The sequence below is a fragment of the Theropithecus gelada genome, chromosome 11 (assembly GCF_003255815.1).
Source record: "Theropithecus gelada isolate Dixy chromosome 11, Tgel_1.0, whole genome shotgun sequence".
In the NCBI taxonomy this organism is placed as follows: domain Eukaryota; kingdom Metazoa; phylum Chordata; class Mammalia; order Primates; family Cercopithecidae; genus Theropithecus; species Theropithecus gelada.
In genome coordinates, this window is record NC_037679.1 from 106145654 (window position 1) to 106173096 (window position 27443).

The 27443-nt window shown below is 39.8% G+C and overlaps 1 protein-coding gene and 1 pseudogene across 2 annotated transcripts in view; both read right to left on the bottom strand.

Moving 5' to 3' along the window:
• LRP6 (LDL receptor related protein 6) overlaps positions 1–27443 on the bottom strand; it is a 149646-nt gene that overhangs the window by 76194 nt on the left and 46009 nt on the right. For both annotated transcript variants that reach the window (XM_025402140.1, XM_025402141.1), the window contains exon 3: positions 6142–6339. In XM_025402140.1, the coding sequence (XP_025257925.1) occupies positions 6142–6339 (198 nt within the window). The remainder of the gene's footprint in view (positions 1–6141; positions 6340–27443) is intronic.
• LOC112634559 lies at positions 2425–3683 on the bottom strand (annotated as a pseudogene).

Genomic DNA, 27443 nt, shown 5'->3' on the forward strand with positions numbered 1-27443 from the left:
AACCAATTCCTTTTTAAAATATCATTATGAACTCAAGAATTTAAACATACTTCACAGGTTTCTACCAATCTCTGGCCGGTGGGCGTTCTGCAGTCATTTCTCCAGTCTTTCTGAAACGAACCTAAATAGTCTTTTAACAGCCTCCTTACTATCTGTTATGACAATGTTCCAGCTCAGCATGTACATTTCTTGCCCCAAACCTAGAATCAACAATTTTGCCAGAAAGGCTTGGTTTCTTTTAAGGTGGAATGGTTTTTCCCAACACCACAATCTGGGTGCTACAGAAGTTCACTGCTCACAGCACTGTAAATGTTCAACTGCTACTCAATTGGTCATTTTTGATCTAGTCCTCTTCAGTGTTCATAGTCAGGAAACGAACCAACACAGTTGGGTAGATGTATTTTTGAAAGATAAAATACCTAGTAAGTGCATACTAGTAAGTAACTTTCCATTAAAATATGGAATTATCAGTTTGACTTAACCTCTGCAGTATTACATCTATACTTCCTCTCTTGCACACAAGAATCTAGCATATGCAGGAGCAATATAATATGTCCTAATACTCACTCACTTGATGCAACAATATAAAGCTTCAGAATAATGATATTTATTATGACCACACCAATGTAGTTACTATAAGAATTAAATTTATGGCCAGGCATGGTGGCTCCCACCTGTAATCCCAACACTGGTAGGTCGAGGCAGGCAGATCACTTGAGTCCAAGAGTTCGAGACCAGTTGGGCAACACGGTAAAACCCCGTCTCTACTAAAAATACAAAAAAATTAGTCAGGTCTGGTGGTGTGCACCTGTAGTCCCAGTACCTTGGGAGGCTCAGGTGGGAGGATAGCTTGTGCCAAAGAGGCAGAGGTTGCAGTGAACAGATTCTGCAACCTCTGCAGAATTCAAGCGATTTTCCTGCCGTAGCCTCCCGAGTAGCTGGGATTACAGGCACCCACCACCATGCTCGGCTAATTTTTGTATTTTTAGTAGTGACGGGGTTTCACCATGTTGGCCAGGATGGTCTCAAACTCCTGACTTCAGGCAATCCACCCGTCTTGGCCTCCCAAAGTACTGGGATTACAGGCATGAGTCACCATGCCCAGTCACAAATCTTCTTGTAAGAAACTTTTTCTATAGTTGTTCATAGTTGTTCTATTCCCTTGCTCTGCTTTGCTTTCTAAAGAGTCTTATTATCTGTGTGTTGTTTCTTCTTTGCCTATCTTCAATATTTATCATTTTCTCTCAAATCATCTTTTGTCTTTCTGTATTTCTTTTTGGTCTTTAAATTTTTTCTTCTTTTCAACCTCTATTTAAAGGTTGTTTGGTTTATTCAACCTAGTGTCCCTTCTAGTTTTCTTTTCTGAAGCGATTTTTAAAATTATTTCTTAAGTTCTATCATTTCATTTCCGAATTTTTCTTTTTTTTTTTTAGACAGAGTTTTGCTCTCATCGCCCAGGTTGGAGTGCAATGGCACGATCTTGGCTCACTGCAACCTCTGCCTCCCAGATTCAAGCAATTCTACTGCCTCAGCCTCCCGAGTAGTTGTGATTACAAGCATGTGTCACCACGTCCAGCAAATTTTTGTATTTTTAATGGAGACGGGGTTTCACCATGTTGGCCAGGCTGGTCTCAAACTCCTGACCTCAGGTGATCCACCTGCCTTGGTCTTCCAAAGTGCTGGCATTATAAGTGTGAGTCATTTCTGAATTTTTCTAATCTTATGTTGTCCTTTCACATGTCATATTGGTTTCTCAATGACTTTTGACTCATTTATTTATTTGAAATTTAAAGAAAAAATTTATTGAAGATTTGAAAAATAATTCCTAAAAGACTGACTTTTTCAGAAAACTAGCTATATAATGCATCGCATCTACCATGTTAAAATGTGCACTAGACACAAATACAAAAACCATGCAACAAGACACCATTCTTCAACAATTTGAGCAAAGTTAAATGCCTAAGGAACAACATGGATGACTTGCAAAGAATGGGCTATTTAAGAACCATAACAAAAAGGAGCACACATGGATGAGTGTGTTCAGTTATATACACTGAACTGAACCTTTGGCACTAGGAATCACAGCATTTTGTCATACAGCATGAACACATATTATAAAAGTACGTAGGGTCAAAGGAACAGGACCACCAGCATTCAAAGGCAGCTCTGTCAACTAGGCAATAAAACACTCTACAGCATGTGCCTCTGTTGTCCATTGTTGAATACACTGGCAGCAACTTTGAAGTGAAAAAAAAGGTAAGATAGGAAAAAAGGAGCTATTACTCCTTTTATTTTCTGTTTAAAATTAAACAGAAAAACATCAATTGTTGTACAATAACATCTTCAAAGTACATCCTTTGTACAACAGAAAGACTGAAAACAAAAATATGTTTACAGAGATCCAAACATGAGTGAGAGTGCCTCTCACACAGCTTTCTGATGGTTCTCTGGAGGAGCCATTCATAATTGCTGGGCACTAAAACATGTTGCAGAATTCTTTGCCAGGTACTTTAGGAAACTGTGAAGATAATTCAGTAATAAAACAAGGCTCTGCCAGGCACAGTGGCTCATGCCTGTAATCCCAGCACTCGGGAAGTTGAAGTGGGTGGATCATGACGTCAGGAGTTCGAGCCAGCCTGACCAACATGGTGAAACCCCGTTGCTACTAAAAATACAAAAATTAGATGGGCGTGGTGGTGCGCACCTGCAATCTCAGCTACTCAGGAGGCTGAGTCAGGAGAATCGCTTGAACCGGGGAGGCAGAGGTTGCAATGAGTTGAAAACATGCCACTGCACTCCTACTTGGGCAACAGAGCGAGACCCCATCTCAAAAAAAAAAAAAAAAAACCACAAGGTTCTTCTCATCCAGAGGTGTATAGGCCAACATTGCTTTAATTTGTACATCAATAGATGTGGTGCTCCATAAACCTGGGACATGAGTGCATGAGGGTGATCTGCAAGAATTTCAGCATACTGTGGTCTGTCAAATTTGGAGAGTAGCTGGGTAGCCAACATTACATTGAATTATTCTTCTATCCCTGCCACAACTTCATTAACAGCATACTCATTATCTGTTTTTCCATGATGTAATTTGCATAATCCTGAAGAATGGAATCCACATTCTTCTTGGCAGAAAGATAAAAGAGATGTTTTTGTCTGGTAATTAAGTCCCAGTCACCAACAAGCCATGGTTTCAGGTCTTCAGGAATTTTCACTTTTTAGCTTCAACTCTGTTCATGAATGTGTCCTCATTTTCAAGAGTAGGATCTACCTGGGCCCTTTTCTTCCAAGGAGGCTGAGGCGTCTCACTGGAACTGCCACCATCTCCATTTCCAGGTATTTTCTGTTTGTTCTTTTTTGTTTTCACTTCAACATTTTCTGTTGCAGACCAGATGTCTTCTTTCTTGGGGCAGTGCCTCTCAGCTCCCTCTCTGCATACCGCTCCTGATTGGCTTTTTGAAGTTCTGTTTCTGCAAATTGGTGTCCATGTATTTGAGTACTCTGCTCTCTGGAACCCATGCATCCCAATTTTTATTACAACCACTGTAATATATAAAGTATTTCACTTGTTTGTCCTTTATGGCAAGCTTTACACATTTTGTTTCATAAAGCAGCAGTCCATCAAAGCACAGCACTCGCTCACCCTTCTGGAACTCAGGGTTTGGGTCCTGCTTCCACGTCATTTGTAAGTGATTCGCAGCCTCCTCCTTCTCCAGCTCATTTCATAATAGAGGTTTGATCTGTTGTGCGGTCATGTTTTTCTGGGGTGCTTTTATTTATAAGAGCTTTTGTTTTTTCCTTTATAATAACTTTAAATGGGATTTTACCTTGATACTTTTCTGTTTCTCTTGTCTATGTAAAATTAGTGTTCCTGAACTTTTAAAATAATGTAGAGTTCAAGGTAGTTTTTCTGATGTCACAGAATTCATTCCTCCGTTGTTTTCACATAATGTTCAAAAACCTGGTAGCTTGCTTTCTGAGATCTACTAGCCATTGATCTTCCCAACCTTATCTGAACCTTCTCTTTCCTTCTCCTCCTGTTCTTCTCTATTCTATTGTCCCTATCCTGCTCAATTTGGATTATTCTGTCCTATTCAATTTTGTTTTAATCAGTGTGGTGCTCTGTCCTGGATGAGCACTCTGGCAGGTTCATTTCAGTAGTTCCATTTTGAGAGTTCGCTGGGGCTAGACTACTCTAGCTTCTTCTGTCTTTACCATGGTCACACTGCACTTGCCTAATATTGGAGTGGGCAACCCTCCCACCCTCCCATTTCAGCTGCTGTTCTTAAAATAACCCACCATCTTGTCCAGCAAATAGTTGTGGCTATTTTGGCGTTCCCCTGCTTTCAAGTCTTATGAGATACCCTGTTAAATCTCCCTGCTTACTCTTGCATAGACAGTGATAACATGGAGGTCTTGTGGCTGTTGGTGATTTGCTCTTATCTAGTTGTATTTTCAAATGCCTAAGGCTATAGTCAATTTTATCCATGTTTCTGGATTTGCTACCTAGTTTCTGTTGGTGGTTTGCCCTTATCTAGTTTTATTTTCAAATGCCTAAGGCTATGGTCAACTTTATCCATAGATTTGGATTTGCCATCTAGTTTCTGTAGGTTTTAGTTAAAAACAAAAACAAAAATACTATGACATGGTCACATCCATCTTCCTCGAATCCCCCTCACAGCCAGATTTGAGGTCAAAAACAGCAGTTGTTTCTATATTCATCATATACTTACTTTTTGACATTTAAATTTACTTTAAACCATATTGTTATATATCATTTCACTCTTTTTTGAAAGAAGGCAAAAAATACTCCAACTCCATGATTACAAAAAGTTTAACTGAATTCTCTAAATCTTTCCTGGTTTTCAGTACTTCTAAACGTCCCTTATTCTTAGTTCAGATAATTGACACATGTTTACACATTGAAAAAAATCCTTCAATCACCAAAACCTCTCATCTGGTGAGGTCTCAGATTGAGACCAAAAACCAAAATTATCATTAAAACACAAGAATCCAAATATAAAATGTCTTTAAAAATCTGAACATAATCTGAGAAGAAATTCCGTGTTTATGTATTATAGACTTTGTCTTCATTGAACACTGAAATGTATAGTACATGCAGTAGGTTTTCTCCTTGCCCAGGGATGAACAAACTACAGCCCACAGGCTCATTGTGCTTTACAAATAAAGTTTTACACTGGGTGCTATGGCTGATGCCTATAATTCTAGCACTTTCAGAGGCCGAGGCCGGTGAATCACTTGGAGCTCAGGGATAAGACCAGCCTGGGCAACATGGTGACATGCCATCTTTACAAAAAATACAAAAATTAGCCCGATGTGATAGCGTGTGTCTATAGTCCCAGCTACTCGGGAGGCTGAGGCAGGAAGATCGCTTAAGCCCAGGAGACAGAGGTTGCAGTGAGCTGAGATCACGCTACTGCATTCCAGCCTGGATGACAGGGCGAGACTGTCTAAAATAAATACGTAAATAGATCAATAAAGTTTTGCTGGGACACAGTCATGCCTATTCCCGTATGCATTACTATAGCTGCTTTTAAACTACAGTAGCAGAAGTAGCTGAATCAGAGATCATAAGCCTAAAATATTTACTATCTGAGCCTTTACAGAAAATGTTGGCCAAACCCCATCCTAGTAAAGAGATTTATCAAAGTTCCATTAGCAGGACTTGGGGGCTTTCCTGGTCATTTTGCGTGGGACACTCTTTGTTGTACTGATGCCCAGCACACTGCAGGATGTTTAGCAACCTTGGACCTTCCCCTAACACCAGAACTAAAATACTAGTAGCACTCCCAGTCCTTGGGTTAAACAAAATTCTCCACACATTTCCAAACAAAGGGAGTAAAGATGCTACCCCTGGTGGAGAACCACTGAAGAACTAAATTAGCTCAGAGTAAGGAAAGAGGAAGTACAGCCTGCAAATTCTAAATGCTATCAAGATGGATGATAAATGTAATTACTTTTAAAGCACTTTTAAAAAGCTAACTAAAAGACTATTCTTCTTCCCCTCTGGCACTTAATCAAAAATAAACATATTTCTTAATAAAATTAGACTTTGTACTTTTAATATATTAAGGTTTCATGAAGTTTTCTTAAAAGTTTTTTTTAATCTTATAATCTTACCGATTTGTTCCATCCAGATTTGATTTGTGGATGAAATTAAGTTTTGCATCTGCCCAATAAAGCTTTTGTTCTTCATAATCCAAAGTCAGTCCATTTGGCCAGTAAATTTCACTGTTTATTATAATGAAGCGACTTGAACCATCCATTCCAGCACGTTCTATCTTTGGCACTTCTCCCCAGTCTGTCCAGTACATGAACCTAAAAATCATAAAAATAATTAAAGCCATGACAGAGCAGATATCAATCAAATACTCTGTAATTATTACTATTAAAGAAAGCTCAGACCGTGCGCGGTGGCTCACACCTGTAATCCCAGCACTCTGGGAGGCCGAGGCAGGCAGATCATGAAGTCAAGAGATTGAGACCATCCTGGCCAACAGGGTGAAGCCCCATCTCTACTAAAAATACAAAAACTAGCTGGGCATGGTGGTGGTGTGTGACTGTAGTCCCAGCTACTCAGGAGGCTGAGGCAGAAGAATTGGCTGAACCTGGGAGGCAGAGGTTGCAGTGAGCCGAGATCGTGCTACTGCACTGCAGCCTGGAAACACAGCAAGTCTCCGTTTCCAAAAAAAAAAAAAAAAAAAAACACCACCTCATTTCAGGGACACAAAACTAAAAGTCTTAGAAATAGTATTTTGAAATTCTAGTATCTACCATTTGCACCCTGGTAATATCTGATTCAGACAAGTATCATCAAGGATCCAAAAACCACTGAATCAAAATGAATTGGTAAAAAGGATACTTTACACCATTTCAATGTATCTCCCCACAGATTACTTCTTAACAACCAAGAAGAAAGTCATAACATTAGAGAAAATAAACCCAGTGGATACCACCTTAACTGAGTCACCTAAATTAACATCACCAATAAGAGAACAAACTGGCATTATACACCTCTTCATATGATACACCTTTACAGAACATAGTGTCTTTTATATGGTCTCTCTTCCATATTATTCCTGCCCCCCAAAAATGCATACCCCAAATAAAATTATGAGGAAACAGTGTGACTCAAGTTGAGAAAACTACAAAACAGTTGGCCTTTGACAACAGCAATGTCATAAAAGCAAAAATAAATAAATAAATAAAAGGGTGAGGAACCAACATAGATTGGAGGAGAGCAAAGAGACATGATAACTACATCAAGTGTATGATCTTGAACTGATGAAGTAGGAAAAAGAAATGCTATGCAGACATCACTGGGGGGAAGAGGCAAAACTGATGTAGTATCAAATTACATAGCACTGTACTAATGTTAATTTCCTAAACATGCTAATTATATTGTAGTTAGGATATAGAGGGGTTTGCTATACTACTTTTGCTTTTATTCCACCAGTTTGAAGATTTTTCAAAATAAAAAATGAAACACCTAATAGTCTCATTACAGAAAAGAAACTTTTCTTTGATGTAAAAGAAAAACTCTCTTGGGCTGGGCGTGGTGGCTCATGCCTGTAATCCCAGCACTTTGGGAGGTCGAGGCACCTGTAATCCAAGCACTTTGGGAGGTCGAGGCGCCTGTAATCCCAGCACTTTCGGAGGGTCGAGGCACCTGTAATCCCAGCACTTTGGGAAGCTGAGTCAGGCGGATCACCTGAGGTCAGGAGTGCGAGACCAGCCCGGCCAACATGATGAAACCCCATGTCTACTAAAGATACAAAAAAAAAAAAAAAAAGTTAGCCGAGAGTGGTGGTGGGCGCCTGTTATCCCAGCTATTAGGGAGGCTGAGGCAGAAGAATTGCTTGAACCTGGGAGGCAGAGGTTGCAGTGAGCCGAGATCGCACCATTGTACTCTAGCCTGGACGACAAGAATGAAATTCCGTCTCAAAAAAGGAAAAAAGAAAAAAAAAATAGAAAAACTCTTAATGTGTTATACTTCACTTAAAAGCATATTTTCAAAAGTTAATGAGGGGCCAGGAGTGGTGGCTCACACTTGTAATCTTAGCACTTTGGGAGGCCGAGACGGGTGGATCACTTCAGGTTAGGAGTTCAAGACCAGCCTGGTCAACATGGTAAAACCCCATCCCTACTAAAAATACAAAAATTAGTCAGGTGTAGTGGCAGGTGCCTATAATCCCAGTTACTCAGGAGGCTGAGGCAGGAGAATCACTTGAATCCAGGAGGCCGAGGTTGCAGTGAGCTGAGATTGTATGCCACTGCACTCCAGCCTAGGCAACAGAACAAGACTCTGTCTCCAAAAAAAAAAAAAGTAATGAAGGTGCTATGAAACAGATCAGGCACTTAATAAAAGTGTTGAAACCCAAATGAAATTCAGGTATAAGTTTTACTCAAATAATTGGTGGAATGGTAACACTGAAATGAATCTACTTATGCATATTGGTATCTCCACTATTTCATATAAACTGCTTACTCAAAGGAATGATGAGGAGAATATCATGTAGGGGAATAAATACACCTTCTAGATACAAGGCACTGTGCTAATGGCTTTACTTACATTATCTTACTTAAACCTTAAGCAACCTTACAAAATATTATTTGTTCATCACCACATTTTGATGAGAAAACTGAGAAATGTAAGCACGTCACTCCAAGTCACATTGCTAACAAATGAAGAACAGAAATTCAAACCTACATCTCTTAAATTCTAAAGTCAATGTGTATGTCATATGTTAGAGCCTTGATTTTTAAGGAAGAGAAAACAAAATGCTCCCTAGACTGGGGACAGCAGTTGGACACTATCCAGAATGAGCAGTATGGACTAGATTAATACAGGATATAACTGTGGCCATGAGCTGTGTAACAATGTGGTCAACAACAGACTATCTATAAAATGGTGGTTCTATAAACTACAATACTGTATTGTTACTATACCTTTTCTATGTTTAGATACACAAATACTTACCATGGTGTTATGACTGCCACCACACTCAGTATAGTAGCATGCTGTACAGGTTCGTAGCTTAGCAGCAATAAGCTATCTTCTATAGCCTAGGTGTATAGTAGGCTGTACCATCTGGTTTGTGTAACACATGATGTTCACACAATGATGAAATCACTCAACATTTCTCAGAACATGTCCCTACTGTTAAGCGACACATGACTATATATAGGAAGGTAAACCAGACCACATCAGAATTTTTCATTTTGGCCAGGCGCAGTGGCTCACACCTGTAATCCTAGCACTTTGGAAGGCCAAGGCGGGCAGATCACGAGGTCAGGAGATCAAGACCACCCTGGCTAACATGGTGAAACCCCGTCTCTATTAAAAATACAAAAAAAATTAGCCAGACGTGGTGGCGGGCACCTGTAGTCCCAGCTACTGGGGAGGCTGAGGCAGAAGAATGATGTGAACCCGTGACGCAGAGATTGCGCCACTGCATTCCAGCCTGGGTGACAGAGCGAGACTCCATCTCGGGAAAAAAAAAAAAAGAATTTTTCATTTTTATTCTGAGAACAACATGAAGGCACTTCGAGACTTTTAAAATTAAAGGTGATGGCCAGGTACGGTGACTCATGCTGTAAATCCTAGCACTTTGGAAGGCCAAGGCAGGAGAATTGTCTTGAGTCCAGGAGTTCAAGAACAGCCTGGGCAACACAGCAAGATGCTGTCTCTAATTTTTAAAATGAAAAAATCATAATAAAATAAAATTGGAGGTGAAATGACTGGTTTGTGTTTTCAGGAGGGAGAAAAAAATGTCTGTGGTTTGGGAAAAAACTAGAGGAAAACTGAAAGAATCCTAAGGCCAGGTCTTCCAAATAGGCTCTGTGAGTTGAGCAAATTCTCTCCCCGAAGCAATGAAGAAAAGACAAGATTGTCAAAACTAACCACCAAAGCCTCCAAAAACTGATCAAAGGTCATACAACAAAATGAGAAGCTTTTATTCAAGAAAAATACACTGCATCTCACTAAGAACTGTGGTATTTTAGCTAGGGGCTACTCGTATCCCCATCTATACTGCCAGGTTTGTGGCATAAACATTCTACTGTGGGCAAACATGGCAGGCCATAAAGAGTGGTAGCTACCTTCTCAGGCAAGATGGGACTGACCTTATTTGGAACAACGCATGGAAAAATCTGTACCCAGGAATGTTATTAAAAGCAAGAGTGGGCTGGGTGCAGTGGCTCATGCCTGTAATCCCAGCACTTTGGGAGGCTGAGGCAGGCAGATCACGAGGTCAAGAGGTCAAGACCGTCCTGGCCAACATGGTGAAACCCTGTCTCTATTAAAAATACAAAAATTAGCTGGGCATGGTGGTGTGCACCTGTAGTCCCAGCTACTCGGGAGGCTGAGGCAGGAGAATCGCTTGAACCTGGGAGGCGGAGGATGCAGTGAGTCAAGATCGCACCACATAACTCCAGCGACAGAATGACATTCTGTCAAAAAAAAATAAAATAATAATAACAATGTTTTTAGTGGCAGGCATCAGGAGGGCCATTATCTAAGTGATAAGTGACTCTGGTGGGGGCAAGCAACAAAATAGCAAACTAGCCAGAAATCTAACAGGAAGATCCTAGGAAAAAGACTGCCAATAAGAGCCTTAAGTGGATATTCATTCTTAGTAGTCAGGAAGGCTGTGTGCATGTATAAGACTACACCAGAAAGAACATTTGCAAGCTAGTTTCTGACTGAATATGGGTCAAATTTGAAATTGCCTAAAATTTTAAGACATTCTCCAAACCATAAACAGGTCCACAGGAAAATGGGGGAACACTAACTTGCTGGTGTTTAGGAACAACCTTTAAGCAATCATTAGCTGACCACTAAGATAAGAGTGACACAGAGGCAATCCCTAGAAAGCCAGGCGTAAGAAATATTTTAAAAGGAAAACAGACAACAGAATTAATCCAGGAAAGTCATTAAACAAACACACACAACAATGGCAACAAGCCCAGGGAGGGGTCAGAATCCACAATCCATATTAACTATAATATATTCATACAATGGAATACTATTCAGCAACATAAAAGAACTACTTGTCAATGACAAGGATGACTTTTTAAAATTATGTTGAACAAAAGAAACCACACATAAAAGAGTACCTACTATGTGATCCCATTATATGAAGCTATAGATGTAAAATCACAAAAACTAATCTATGGTGATAAAAACCAGATTCACAGTTACTGGGGAGTAAGGGATTGACTGTAAAGGGGCTTAAGGCACCTTCTGAAGTGGAGGGATGAATGTTTGTCTTAGGCATATTTATCAAAGTCCATTAAACAGTCAACAAAAAATATATGAATTTTTTCCATGTAAATTCTAACTCAGTAAAGTTGCTTAAAATATGAATAAGAAACATAGACTATTTTTAAAAGTTAATTCAAAGGTAACTTTTCTTAGAAATCTTTCCCAGCTTACTAAGGCAAAGTTATTCCCTCTTATGAGCTCTTGGCATGTTTTGTTTTACTACAGGACTTAATCAGAGTTTGTAGATAAATTATAAAGAACTCAAAGGTAAAGACTAGGTGTTATACCACATCACAATGACTGGCACATTGCACGTATTTTTTTTTTAAATAAAGATGAATCCAGACCTTGTGCTTTCCATTTTCAATTTCTCCTCTCACCCCCAATTCAATGCACAATGAAATGGGTAAGACACATGAGATGCTACAAGAAAAGAAAGGAAGTATAGAAGGTTAATAACCTAAGCATAGCAATAGCCAGAAACAGTGAAATGGTTTTGTGTGCATATGTCTATTACATGAACTAGATTTCTCCTCAGGATATCTTTAACGCACAAATCAACTGATATTTCCATCTTGATAGAGTAATATAGTTAAAAACAAGTCCACAGCACAATCCATTAGCCCCCCTCGTCTTCTATTAATACATAAAATGAAAACTACCAGTATCTTTAAACAAACAAGTGTAGAAAAGAAGTTATTTTCACTGCAGTATCTACTAACCTATACTCTGCATTGTGTGTGCAAAATGCATATACTTGAGATTACGTGATACGAAGTTTGAAATGTTGCCATCGCAGGCTGGGGTGACCAGAAGCAATTTGCACACTATAAAGATGGAAAATGCAATAAGAACTATTGTCTTTTTTGTATAATATAATTTAGGTAGGTTTCCTAACTGTAACTAATCTAAGCATTTAACTTTGTAACTTGGTGTCTAATTTATAGTGAAATAAAATGTTACAAATGAGTGAGTCAGCCTAACAAGATTTTAGTAATGAATAAAAGTATTTGCATGCTACTATGTACCAAAGCTAATGGATAATCCCTTCATTATTCAACTCTAAAAAATAAATCAAGTCATGTTTTTTCAAGGATAAGACCCAGATAAAGATTCCAACTACAATAAGTGAAACGAAGGCATTTGTCAGATGAGAACTTGATAATTTAGCATTTTAAAACAGATTACAGATGTGCCTTCATTTGCGCAAATATTTAAAATATAAAGGAATAAATTTCATCTGTAAATATTAAACATTTTCATTATTTGATTAACTTTAAAGTTAAAAAGCTCATTACAAATGTAACCAAGAAAGTGATTAGGACACAGAAAATTTTTTAAAAAGTATTTTTTAAGTTACCAAGATACTATTCAATTTTCTTAAGGTTTTGAACACCTATTAAAGTGGTGAGCACCTATTAGGAGCTAAGCACCATGCCTGATATAGGGAATATGAAAATAAGCAAGGCAAAACTATTGCCCTTACAAAATTTGCAATGTAGACAAGGAGTGGCAAGTATATTGAGGAAGGTATAAACAGGAGGCTCTGAGAGTATAGATAAGTGACACTCAATCAAGTCAGTGAATGTAAGAGTTGTCAATAAAACATACCAGAGAAAGTATTTTACTTAGGCAGTTGCCAAAATAAGAAATAGTGTTCCAGGAAGAGGACATAGCATATGAAGTCATGATATATTCAATAAACAGCAAGAAGATCAATAGAGCTGCAGCACACTGTGAGGTACGCTGGCAATGAAAGAAATCCTACGTGTATTATTTCACTATACTAAGAAACTTGGACTCCAGTGACAATAACATTGAGGGACTGGCTAGAGGAAGAAGAAACGAGAAAAAGCCAGAAAACTGAAATATTCCAAATAAGAACTAATGAAGGCAACAAAAGTTGAGGACTGGATCAACATGAAAGAAGAACGAGAGAGCATACTATGATGGCTCCCAAGATTTGCAAATGTGAATGTGTGTGTATTGGTCTCATTCAACATAACATGGAATTAGATGTGATTTGGGATAGCAAGATGATGAGTTCAAATAAGGATGAGTTGAAGTATCCTCACCTCACTGTTTTTCCTTCTGTATCCAGACCACCAGTCAATAGAATAACAGAAAAATCAGTGTAAAAATAAGTGAAAGTTGGTCAGAAAAGGTAAATAAAGTAAAAAGGACAGTAACAGTCAAAGAAGTTGGTCTACAGTAACAGGGCAAAATAAATCACAATTAGGAGTTGCATATGAAACTAAGTCAATCCAACAGTGTTGAGCCGTGCTAATTCTAAGAACATTAATGTGATATATGTAAGTAACTCTGAAAGGACCTATAAAAAGCCACAGGTCCTCAAAAACATTTTGTTGCCATCAAATGTATTTTGGGGGAAACTTCAAAAATCACATACATCATTAATCAAATTGAAAATGCAGCCAGTGAAAATAGTTCTGATTTTAATGTGAAAAAGAAAAGTGTCGTGTAAAATTCACACCCTTCCAGTTACTAATCCCTGAACTTGATTCCTGACCCCATGTTCCCATCTTACTCTGGTTAGATTAGGCTTTAAGTGAAGAGGAGTTTGAAGAATTTACAGATTTCTGCTTCCTAATAGAAGTGAAAAGAAAAAAAGAATTGTGAAGAAATCGGACATACTTCTACACTTCCCCTCTACTTGATCATGTGTTGGTATCATATTTTTAAAATAAGTAGAAATTAATAAAAGAGGATAGTGAAAGCATTCATGTTAGCAGGTTGGTTTCTGTGGTTGTTTTTACAGAGAACATAGAGTAAACAGATAAAAGAGTCTGGGCCAGGTGCAGTGGCTCACACCTGTAATCCCAGCACTGTGGGAGGCCGAGATGGGCGGATAATGAGGTCAGCAGTTTGAGACCAGCCTGGCCAACATGCTGAAACCCCAAACCCCATCTTGACTAAAAATACAAAAATCAGTTGGGCATGGTGGCAGGCACCTGTAATCCCAGCTACTCGAGAGGTTGAGGCAGGAGAATCGCTTGAACCTGGGAGGTGGAGGTTGCAGTGAGCCAAGATCATGACGCTGCACTCCAGTCTGGGCAACAGACCAACACTTCATCTCCAAAAAAAGAGAATCTGGAATGGAATTAGATACACATGGTTTGGGATGGTAAGATGATGAGTTCAAATATGGATGAACTAAAGCATCCTAACTTCACTGTTTTTCCTTCTGTATCCAGAGTAGGGATGGCTATGTTATCCCATGTTTTCACCTGTCCCTCAATAGAGATAATAATTCTACTTAATTACTTGCTTGTGACAGTATGCATCACCATGAAATTCTGAATGTATAAACTGGTTGCCCCGGAGAAAATAAGAACCTCATGAAGAGCCTTAAGCACCCAGTCTAGTCGATTAATTTTAAATAGTGGACATAATGCAAAGAATATATTTAATTCATAAATAATATTGGTAAACCATTACTAGAAGTTAAAGATTATAACCTGAAAGTGGGTAACAGATTATATCAATTTAATTCCCAATGATCATCAAAGAAAATGCTAACTCTAGTAATTTTTCAAAATTGCTGTTATACGTCTTTCCTCTTTCCAAAGAATCAAAGGTGACACATTTTGAGCGCCTCTAAGTTTAATAAAAATGAAATATTAACTGTCAGGAATGCCCCTCTTCAAGCACACTCTCTCCTCCGTGCTCCTGCACGTTGTTCTGATACTATGCTCCAGGTACAAACTACATCTCCGTACATTTCAAATACAGTATTAGGACTGTGTATCCACATGTTTTCCACCACTCTAGATTCCAGGTCCTTGAGAACAAGAACCTTGTTTTATTTTTTCTTGCATCCCCTATCCTAAAACAATCTAGCATAATGCCAAGTACACAGTCAGCACTCAAATACTTAATAATGGTCTGTACTCACCTGCTCGTGGGACATCTTGTATCTGTCTTATTACCAAGGCCATATCCTTGAGAAATACAGGTAAAATTTCATTTTACTGATTACCATTATTATTCTGCTATGCTCCAGTTACGAGCTGCTTGCTTTTCTTTGAATGTGCAAAAGCATAAGAGAGCCTGGCACATAATATTTCTACTAAAAATTATTACCCACTTCCACACCTTGTCCCTCTAGCCAATAGCTGCTCAGCTAACAAGCAGCACCCTAAAATAGCGCCTCCCCACCGCCTCCCTGCCAAGTAAAAGTGAATACTCTCTCCTTTGTGTCCCCACCATACAGATGTCCACAGCAACACTTACAAAGTTTTACTGGTTTATTTATGATTCTATATAATCAGTCTCTTCATATATTTTGCAACTAGTTTGTCTCAGAAGGTATACTACAATATCCTGTCACTCAAATCTGGAAGCTATATATGCTTCACTTTTTCATTAAATGGTCTCATAGAGAGAATTTTATTTTTTTTAGGTAAATTTTATTTCAGTCATGCTTTATGAGAACTTCAACTACCTTTCTAATAAATACATCAAAATTAGTTTCTGAGGAAAATTTTGTCCTTGACCTTGAGAATTCTTGATCTTGAGAATCAGAACTTATCCAGCTCACCTCACCTGCTTTAACTGAATTGCACTTTGCCTGGATGCTGCAGGGACAAATGCTAAAGAAATGTGTCACTGTGGATATTATAAAGATGCTGTTGAATATATTTTTCATTATATCATATAGCAGCTTCTTTAGAGGACTAATGAGAAGAAACTGGTTTCATCACCTGGAGTAAAGATAGTTTTCAGTGAACAGCTTTTATCTAAAGGACATTAACTCATACCTGATATTTTCTTCCCTAAAGAATTTGGCTTAATTTCAAATGTATGCGGAAGTATAATGGAATTAATGGCATATGTTTTGGTATACGAATTTTCACTCCTGGTCTCATCTTACATTTATACTCTTATATTCACATCTCATTTTTAAAATTTTATTTTATAAAATTAACATATTTATTTTGCATCTTTTTTTGTATCTTCCTAAAACATCTTAAATCCTTTTAGAGACAAAGTAGGAAAAACATTTACTATTTTTTTCAGTATAGCTATTGGGGATTCGGCATTTTTCTTATTAATTTGTATGCACTTTTTATGTCTATTATTAATATATCTGTTACAAATATTTTTGTCTTTTTTTGCTTGAATCAAAATTTAGTTGACTCAATATTTTTCTTTGCAATCTCTTCCATTGCTTTCATGCTTAAAAAGCCCTTCTCTCTTCAAAGATTAAACATTCACGTTTTCATTTAATGTTTAAGTTTTCACTTAATAATTTTTATCCGTCTAAAATGCATCTGAAGTATGACATGAGATACTGATATAAACTGATTTTTTCTTTCCTAACGGTAAATTCTTCTAGTATGAAGTCCCTTCCCTCTTGATTCCCACTCCTTTTATCACATTATAAATTGTAACGTACAGATTTTCCTAATCTATTGGTTTAACATCTTTTTAATACCAATAATGTCTCACAGATTTAATATTAGCTCTATTAATACCAATCTTGGATAATCATGGGACCATAGTTTTATTTTCATCTGCACAATGAATACTTCACTAGTGGATGTAAGGATTAAAATAAGATACTTTATATAAAATAAAAATATCTTTCCTACTGGCTTTGACCCTTCTGCTCTGATCTGTTTGCAGGACAGTTCTTCACATTTATCTTCTCTTAGACTTCTACCATTACACACCCCCATGGGGTCATTTAGTAATCTAAACTCCCTGCTGATGAGAGGTGACCATGTGCTTGCAGCCCTCGCTCTCGGCGCCTCCTCGGCCTCCACGCCCACTCTGGTGGCGCTTGAGGAGCCCTTCAGCCTGCCACTGCATTGTGGGAGCCCCTCTCTGGGCTGCCTGAAGCCGGAGCCAGCTCCCTCCACTTGCGGGGAGGTGTGGAGGGAGAGGCGCGGGCGGGAACCCGGGCTTCCTGAGGTGTTCACTAGCCAGCAAGAGTTCCAGCGGGCTCGGGCTTGGCGGCCCCACACTTGGAAAGGCCAGCCGCCGCCACCGCCGGCCCAGGGCAGCTAGGGGCTTAGCACCCGGGCCCGCAGCTGTGGAGGTTGTGAAGGGTCCCCCAGCACTGCCCGCCTGCATGCACCTCGAATTCTCACCGGGCCTCAGCTGCCACCTTGCGGGGCAGAGATCACAGCTCTGCAGCCCGCCATGCCCAAACCAGCTCCCCCCGGCTCCCCACTTCCACCAGGGTGGGTTCCCCCGTGGTGCGTTCCCACGGGGCCGAAGCCTCCCAGAGGAGCACCCTCCAAGGTGCTGGGTTCCATCAACCGCCCAGGGCCTGAGGAGTACCAGTGCATTGTGCAGGACTGGCAGGCAGCTCCACCCACGGCCCCAGTGCAAGCTCCACTAGGTGAAGCCAGCTGGGCTCCTGATTCTAGCCGGGACTTGGAGAACCTTTATGTTTAGTTAAGGGATTATAAACACACCAATCAGCACTCTGTGTCTAACTCAGGATTTGTAAATACACCAATCAGCACTGTGTGTAGCTCATGATTTGTAAATACACCAATCAGTACTCTGTATCTAGCTAACCTAGTGGGGACTTAAAGAACTTTTATATCTAGCTAGAGGATTGTAAATCCACCAATCAGCACTCTGTCAAAATGAACCAATCAGCACTCTGTCAAAATGGACCAATCAGCTCTCTGTAAAGTGGCCCAATCAGCTCTCCATAAAATGGACCAATCAGCAGGACGTGGGTGGGGCCAGATAAGGGAATAAAACCAGGCAGCCCCAGCCATCCAGCAGCAACCCATTCCAGTCGCCTTCCACATTGTGGAAGCTTTGTTCCTTCGCTATTTGCAATAAAGCCTGTTGCTCACTTTCGGTCCACGCTGCCTTTATGAGCTGTAACACTGTGAAGGTCTGCAGCTTCACTCCTGAAGCCAGCAAAACCATGAACCCACCAGAAGGAAGAAACTGCGGACACACATTTTCAAGAACTATAACACTCACCGCAACGGTCCGGGGCTTCATTCTTGAAGTCAGTGAGACTAAGAACCCACCAATTCTGGACACACTACTTACTATTTTATAACAATAACCAAGAAGCTAAGTAGCACCCCACTCTCAAAATAGATTTTCAAAAATATGTCATAAGTAAAAGAATATTGGATGCAGGTATATTACAAGAGAAAATTTAGGACAAAATAGCATTTACTAAAAAAAAAAAAATTCCTTTATTCTTTAACAAAACATCTCAGTTAATATTTGCAAGCACTAGATACAAATACTTCCTTTATGTTAAACCTAACACCCCCTTATACAGTAAAGATAAGCTTCCTTTTCTTAACAGGTGAATACAATGTGCCATTCAAAGGCCCACTCAACTTACTAAAAACCCATTCTTCAGATATCTCAAAAATCAACTATGTTATATAGTAAGAATCTGAAGTCTTTAATCATCAAAAACACATTCCTGCAAAATAAATACATAAGCTTAATTCTTAAAAGGCAAAAGCTTAAAATTCATGATCTGATTTGTAAAATATGCTAAGACTAATCTTTTGGTTGCATTTTTTTGAAATTTCTAACTCATGTGAAAACTTTCTTTTTCCTTGAACTATCAGAGCCTATTTCTGTAAGCAAGCATAGAAAAAACAGTTTAACCGGTTGGGGGAATATGGAATGCGTTTTCTCCATTTGAAACCAACCCATTAGTTTCCCTAGATAGTTTTTTGGATAAACATAGAAGTTGACCCTTCTGGTCTTAAAGCTTGAATCTTATATTTGTTTTATCTGAGTTCCTTCCTCAGGAAATGACCTTTAGGTCTCTCAAAGTATCAAAGAACCGAAACTCACCAGATCCCCACATCCAGACAGACAATAAGATGCTAGACAACTGATTAATCATGATTGCTTCCTTGGCCCGCCTTAGGTCCTGTTTCTTTTACATTTCTTCCCTGCTATGTGAACCCTTCGTTTTAGTCACTCAGGGAGATGGATTTGAGACTGAGCTCTCATCTTCTTGGCTGCAGCACCCAGTTTAAGCCTTCTTCCTTGGCAATACTTGTCTCAGTCACTGGCTTTCTCTGCAGTGAGTAGCATGACCTAGACCAAACCCCTGAGGTTTTGGTAACTCATTTTTATTTGCAGTTTCTGACATCCTTACAAATAAACATAAAGTTAACGTTTTTACAAACACTTCCTAATAAGCGCAAGTTTGAGAAGGGAGGGACATCACAGGGAAATAAATATCACAGGCTCTCCCACTGACCCCTGAGATTTGAGGGAATAGCAAACTGTGCAGAAATAATGAAAAAAAAAAGGCAATAAAAATAGTCTGATAAAAACAGTACTGTTGTTTACTATTACTAAAGGTCTTAATCAGTAAGAACTAAGATTTTGTTTTATTATTTTTTTTCTTGAGGCGGAGTTTCACTCTTACTGCCCAAGCTGGAGTGCAATAGCGCGATCTCGGCTCACTGCAACCCCTGCCTCAGGAGTTCAAGCAATCCTCCCGCCTCAGCCTCCCAAGTAGCTGGAATTACAGGCACCCGCCACCACGCCCAGCTAATTTGTTGTATTTTTAGTAGAAACAGGGTTTCACCATGTTGGCTAGGCTGGTCTCAAACTTCTGACCTCGGGTGATCCACCTGCCTCGGACTCCCAAAGTGCTGGGATTACAGGCGTGAGCCACCGCCCCTGGCCAAGGACTAAGATTTAAGATTTCAGTAGTGGTTTCAGGTATTAAAGATCAGAGTTTTCTTTTAAGAATCTATCTGTGGCCGGGCGTGGTGGCTCATGCCTGTAATCCCAACACTTTGAGAGGCTGAGGGGGGTGGATCACCTGAGGTTAGGAGTTTGAGACCAACCTGGCTAACATGGTGAATCCCTGTCTCTACTAAAAATACAAAAATTAGCCAGGTATGGTGGTGAGCACCTGTAATTCCAGCTACTTGGGAAGTTGAGGCAGGAGAATCCCTTGAACCCAGAAGGCAGAGGTTGCAGGGAGCCAAGATCTGGCCGCTGCACTCTAGCCTAGGCGATGAGAGTGAAACTCTGTCTCCAAAAAAAAAAAAAAAAAAAAAAAAGAATCTATTTGTGTGACAGACTAATATAACTGCCTAATTGCTTCATCTTTTTCAAAATCTTCAAAGCGGTTATGGTCTTCTACACCTCTCCTCTACTCCTATTCACTGAAACAGACTTTCACTTCACTTTCTTCTGTCTTAATTAAATCCACCCACAGACACACACAAACAGGGAGAAGAGAGAAAGATTTGCAGACTACTCTATCATTAGCCAAAACCTATTAGATTTCTGAATGTCTTGGATCTTCCAGCACATTTCAAAGTGACTTTGTTACCCACAATGGCCATAATGCAACATTGTTTTATAATGATCTGAAATTGAAGTTTTAAATATGAGGGCCTGAAAACAATGTGAATAGTATTTGAGAAGAGAAGACAAATCCAAGAACTACTTAGAAGGCAGAATAAACAAGAATTGGTAACTGATTGAATGTGAGGAGTGAGGAAGTTGGGGGGCTAGAATGACTCAGGATTTTTAGTTTCTGCAACCAAGTTAGGTAGAATGACGGTTGTTCACAAATTCTGGTATTTTGTTACAGGGTTTTGTTGGATGTGATCTTCTCTCTGTACTTAAAATTTAAAAAAAAAAAAAAAAAAGCCTTGTTAAAGATGGTTTTCTCAAGCCCCAATAAAACTAATGGATAATCCAAACAGCCTCTTTCCAGACTTCCCATCCCCTACCCTTAAGGCCCTTTTCCATAATACTCTGAAATTAATGATTGTATTACCACCACATCCCCCCCCCACACGCCCCTCCCCCGCCCCCCGCAATCTAGGGTTATGTAATTTCCTTACTTTTCAGCATGAATCCCAAACTTCTTAGCATGACATATAAGAGCCTTTCTGATTTGTTTCTCTGCTTTTGGTTCCTCATTTCTCATGGCTCTAGTATCCCGCCTATTGCTACCAGACTGCCTTTCATAAAATACAGTATCATGTAAACACAAATCCTTTATGACTAGGGTCCCCAACCTCCAGGCCAGAGACCACTATCAGTTCATGGCCTTTTAGGAACCAGGTCACACAGTAGGAGGTAAGCAGCAGGCAAGTGAGCAAAGCTTCATCTGTATTTACAGCAGCTCCCTATCGTTCATATTACCGCCTGAGCTCCACCTCCTGTCAGATCAGTGGAGGTATTAGATTCTCATAGGAACACAAACCTTATTGTGTATTGCAAGGGATCTGGGTTGCATGCTCCTTATAAGAATCTAATGCCTGATGATCTGTCATTGTTTCCCATCACCCCTAGATAAGACCATCTAGTTGCAGGAAAAAAACTCAGGGCTCCTACTGATTCTACATTATGGTGAGTTATATAATTATTTCATTATACATCACAATGTAGTAATAATAGAAATAAGGTACACAATAAAGGTAATGTGCTTAAGTCATACCGAAACCATCCCTCCACCCCAGTCCGTGGAAACACTGTCTTCCACAAAACTAGTCCCTAGTGCCAAAAAGGTAAGGGACCACTGCTTTACAAGATACTTTTAGCTTTAAAAGCTATAGGGACTCAGATTTCCCTATTGCTAAACGTATTATAAAGCCACAGTAATCAAGACAGTGTGATACTAGTATAAGGACAGACATCTAGATAAATGAAAAAGAAATAAAAGTCCAAAAACAAACCCTTATATTTATGGTCAACTGACTTTCAATGAAGACAATTCAGTGGGGAAAAACAGTCTGTTCAACAAATGGTGCTGGGATAGCTGGATATCCACATGCAAAACAATGAAGCTGGACCTCTACAGGACATACAGAAATTAACTCAAAAAGATAAAGACCTGATTGTAAACGCTAAGACCATAAAACTCTTAGAAGACAATGAGTAAATACTCGTGATCCAGAATTAAAAGAATGGTTTCACAGATATAACACTAAAACCATAAACAACAAAAGAAAAAAACAGATCAGACTTCATCCCAAAACTCCATTATATATGTGCTTCAAAGGATACCACAAAGAAAGTGAAAAGGCAACCCACAGAACAGGAAATCAGTATTTGCAAATCGTATGTCTGAGAAGGGTCTGGTTTCCAGATATATAAAGAGCTCTTAGAACTCAACAATAAAAGGACTTACCAGGCACAGTGGTTCACATCTGTAGTCCCAGCAACTGGGGAGGCCAAAGTGGGAGGATCACTTGAGTCCAGGAGTTCAAGACCAGCCTGGGCAACATAGCGAGAACCCCCATCTTTACCAAAAAAATTTAAAAATTTGCCCGGTGTGGTGTCACCCACCTATGGTCCCAGCTACTCAGGAGGCTAAAATGGGAGAACTGCTTGAGCCCAGGGAGTTGAGGCTGCAACGAGCCACGATCATGCCACTGCATTCCAGGCTGGGGAACAGACCAAGACCTCTCTCAATAATAATAATAATAATAATACAATTTTAAAATGGGTAAGGATAGGTATTTCACAAATCAAGATTTGCAAGTGGTCAAAGCACAGAACATGTTCAACATCAGTCAGTAAGGAAATGTAAATCAAAACCTCAATAAGATATTTCTATACACCCACTAGGATGGTTATAAATTTTTTAAAAAGGAGAGAGCCAGGTGCAGAGGCTCACACCTGTAATCCCAGTTACTAAGAAGGCTGAGAAGGGAGGATCACTTGAGCCCAGGTGCAATAAGCTATGACCATGCCACTGTACTCCAGCCCAGGTGACAGAGCAGTACCCCCATCTCTTTAAAAACAAAAACAAAAAACAAGAAAGAGACAAAGAATAACAAATAATGAAGGAAACAGAGAAACCGAAACCCTCATACACTGCTGGTGGAAATACAGAAATGGTAGAGCAAGTTTAAAAGACAATGTGGGGCTGGGTGCGGAGGCTCACGCCTGTAATCCCAGCCCTTTGGGAGGCCGAGGAGGGTGGATCACCTGAGGTCAGAAGTTCCAGACCAGCCTGGCCAATGTGTTGAAATCCCATCTCTACTAAAAATACAAAAATTAGCCGGGAGTGGTGGTAGGCACCTGTAATCCCAGCTACTGAGGAGGCTGAGGCAGGAGAATTGCTTGAACCCGGGTGGCGGAGGTTGCAGTGAGCCGAGATTGCGCCATTGCACTCCAGCCTGGGCCACAAGAGCAAAACTCCATCTTAAAAAAACCCCACAATTTGGTAGTTCATAAAAAGAAACTTAAACAGAGTTACCATATGACCTAGCAATTCCACTTCTAGATACTCATGAAAATTAAAAACATCTGTCTACACAAAAACCTGTATACAAATGTTCATAGCAAAATCATTCGTAACAGCCAAAACATGTAAACAAAGTGTCCATCAATTGATGAATGAACAAACAAAAGGTGGTTACTTCTATACAGACTTCAGCCATCAAAAGGAATGAAGTACTGGCACATGCTACAACATGAAAGAACCTTGAAACCAGGCACAAATGGCTACATACTGAATGATTCCACATATATGAATTGTCCAAAACAGGCAAATCTATAATGATAGGAAGTAGATTCATGGTTGCCAAGAGCTAGGAGAAGGGGACAAATGAGGAGAGACTGTTAGTGGGTTTAGTCAGAGTTTAATTATGGGGTGATGAAAATACTCTGAAATTAAGACAGTGGTGAGGGCTATACCACTTCATGACTATACTTAAAAATCACTGAATTATATATATCCAAAAAAAATGAATTTTACGGCATGTGAATTATATCTAAATTTTTTTAAGCTATAGGAACTCCAGAGGAGGCAAATTCAAACTCTAAACCAGATATTTAAGGACCACGACCAAATGATCAACCTCAAAAGCACACGACCACAACATATGAGTCCTATTCTCTAATCCATTACTGGCCTCCATACATAACTTCTTTATTACCTCAATAAAGGTAATAAAGGTACTTTTTCTTCCTTTGAAATGCCTTTCCCTTTTCTCATTCCAGAGCCTATAGGTCGTTTCAAAGTCATTATTATAAAGAAAGCTTCCCTAATCAATTCACTTTCAATTCTTTATTAATTCATGCAGCAACTGGATCTCATCACTCTCTTTTACTTATGTGCTTCCTTAGGGTTGTCTTGTGATTGTTTCATATACGTATTCCTCTCTCCCAACTAAGTTTTAAGTGTGAGTAAAGACAGAGTAAAAATAATTAAAGGAAATACCTGATTGATTTATCACGGATCTGCTATTTTCTAGTTTCAGGCAAGTCACTTAGAAGAGATGGGCTTTGATTTTGTAATCTGGAAAGCAGCAGCCAGATATTGATACATTTGAAGTATTTCCTTAATTTTTTAATAAAATAAAGGAGGCCAGGCGCGGTGGCTCATGCCCGTAATCCCAGCACTTTGGGAGGCTGAGGCAGGCAGGTCATGAGGTCAGGAGTTCGAGACCAGCCTGATCAACATGGTGAAACCCCGTCTCTACTAAAAAGACAAAAATTAGCCAGTCGTGGTGGGCAGGTGCCTGTAATCCCAGCTACTCAAAAGGCTGAGGCAGGAGAACTGCTTGAACCTGGGAGGTAGAGATCGCATCACTGCACTCCCGCCTGAGCAACAGAGCAAGGCTCCATCTCAAATAAAACAAAAAACAAAACAAAACAATAAAATAAAATAAACAGCAGATTACTTGTAGGGCCCACTTCAGTTACAAATTTACTCTTACAAAAATACTGTTAACTGTCCACCCCTTTTTGTTTTCTGTTTGTTTGTTTTTTGAGACAGTCTCACTCTGTTGTCCAGGCTGGAGTGCAGTGACACCATCTCGGCTCACTGCAACCTCCACCTCCTGGGTTCAAACAATTCTCCTACCTCAGCCTCCCGAGTAGCTGGGACTATAGGTACCCGCCACCACACCCGGATAATTTTTGTATTTTTAGTAGAGACAAGGTTTCCCATGTTGGCCAGGATGGTATCGGTCTCCTGACCTTGTGATCCACCCGCCTCAGCCTCCCAAAGTGCTGGGATTAGAGGCGTGAGCCACCCCGCCAGGCCAACTGTCTCCTGCTTTTGTATCTACCATTGCACCTCATTCATTTTTCAACATTAGAAAGGGAAAAAAAATACAAACAAGACTCAAATCACAGCAAAGATATCCACAAATCCTGTAACCATTCCCTTTCATTCACAAATGTTCTTTCATGGATATATGGCACCGGAGGGGGCTACCCAGCTTTATCGAATCCACTTTCCTATGTTTGGAGAATTCTTCACTTTATAAGGCAGAACCTTGCCCTAAAACTAAAGAAACTGAAAACTAAGTATTTGTTTTCCGCATCTCTCTCCTAACTAGGACAGGGTTATGTGTAAGTCCTGAGCTTTTCCAGTCAAACAAACCAACCCCAACTTTGAAAAATTGAAGCAACTCAAGGAGGAGGATGTAGAGGTCAAAGAGGAGGCAGTGACAGAGGCAAGCCCCATAAGCAATCCATTCTGGCAAGGTTGAAGGCAACAGTAACAGCTAATTTACTCCAGTTTGAATTAATTAATTCTTCCAGCTGGGCACGGTGGTTCACGCCTGTAATCCCAGCACTTTGGGAGGCCGAGGCAGGCAGATCAACTGAGGTCAGGAGTTCGAGACCAGCCTGGTCAACATGGTAAAACCCCATCTCTACTAAAAATACAAAAATTAACCAGGTATGGTGGTGCACGCCTGCAGTCCCAGCTACTAGGGAGGCTGAGGTGGGAGGATCACTTGAACCCGGGAGGCAGAGGTTGCAGTGAGCTGAGATCATGCCACTACATTCCAGCCTGGGCAACAGAGCGAGACCCTGTCTCAAAAAAAAAAAATTCTTCCTTCATCCAATTTTAAAAGAGAACAATGACAACAGTTTTAGCAGTATCTGTCACCTTATGTCAGAGAAAGTACAAACAGTGTAAACATGTCACCTAAAAGTGATGCCTTCATTGGACCAGCTCTGCAGTATAGTACGTAGCACTGTTCCTGCACAAGACTGGTTCTTCTACCCTTTAGGAAATTCTATGAGTAGCCCAATATCCTCTTTAATCACAAAGCCATTTATGATTAAAGTAGAGGGATTTCTATTATTTAAGACTATGAACACTGACATGTATTTTTCTTAGTTTTATTTATTTATTTATTTAATTTATTTATTTTGAGACAGGGTCTCGCTCTGTCACCCAGGCTGGAATGCAGTGGTACAATCTCAGCTCGCTGCAACCTCCACCTCCTGGGCTCAAACAATCCTCCCACCTCAGCCTCCTGAGTAAATGGGAGGAACACAGGAGTGCGCCACCACACCCGGTTAATTTTTTCTATTTTTAGTAGACACAGGGTTTCACCATGCTGCCCAGGCTGGTCTCAAACTCCTGAGCTAAAGTGATCCATCCACCTCAGTCTCCCGAAGTGCTGGGATTACAGGCATGAGCCACCATGCCCAGCCTAACACATATTCTTAGATCACAACGGCATCCCAAAGCATCACTTTAAAGTTTAGATAAAGTAACTTCAACCCTTGCTCTGACAGTTTCATATGTTAGAACTCCCTACCTTCTACAAATGGCACGTCTGCAAAGTGTCACAGTTCTTCCCACAATCTATTATGACCCCTCTCTCCTTGAGAACCAGTGTCAATATTCATGAGACTGGTTAGCAGAAAACTGTCAGCTAAATCACATCCTGACCCTTCTTTCTGTACACACATTTAAAACAACATCTTGATGCAAATTGATATAAAAGGAACAATTTATTACAGATGCAAAAGCCAACTTAACATTAAACTTTGGTACTTATATCACCATGAACAATGAAGTGTAAGAGAAAACCCAATTGAACAGTTTGCTTTACCCAAGACTTCATAACTTCAAAACCCAATAATCATCAATACATAATGATCACAAGATAACCAGTTCTTGAATATTAAGAAACCAGAATTGTTGCTTTAGTATGTTTCTTAGACTGTGCACCTCCCCCTCTTCCCTGACACACACACACACAAATAACAGCATCAACAGCATCAGCAACATCATGAAATACCTACAGCAAAAAATTTCAACACTGGCAGCACTTGAGAATGATCTAAGAAACTTATTTTAAAATATCTATTATGTGGGTTCTTTCATCAGAGATTCTGATTAAACTGGTCTGGGCTCAAACTCAGGAATCAGTATAAATAGCTCCCC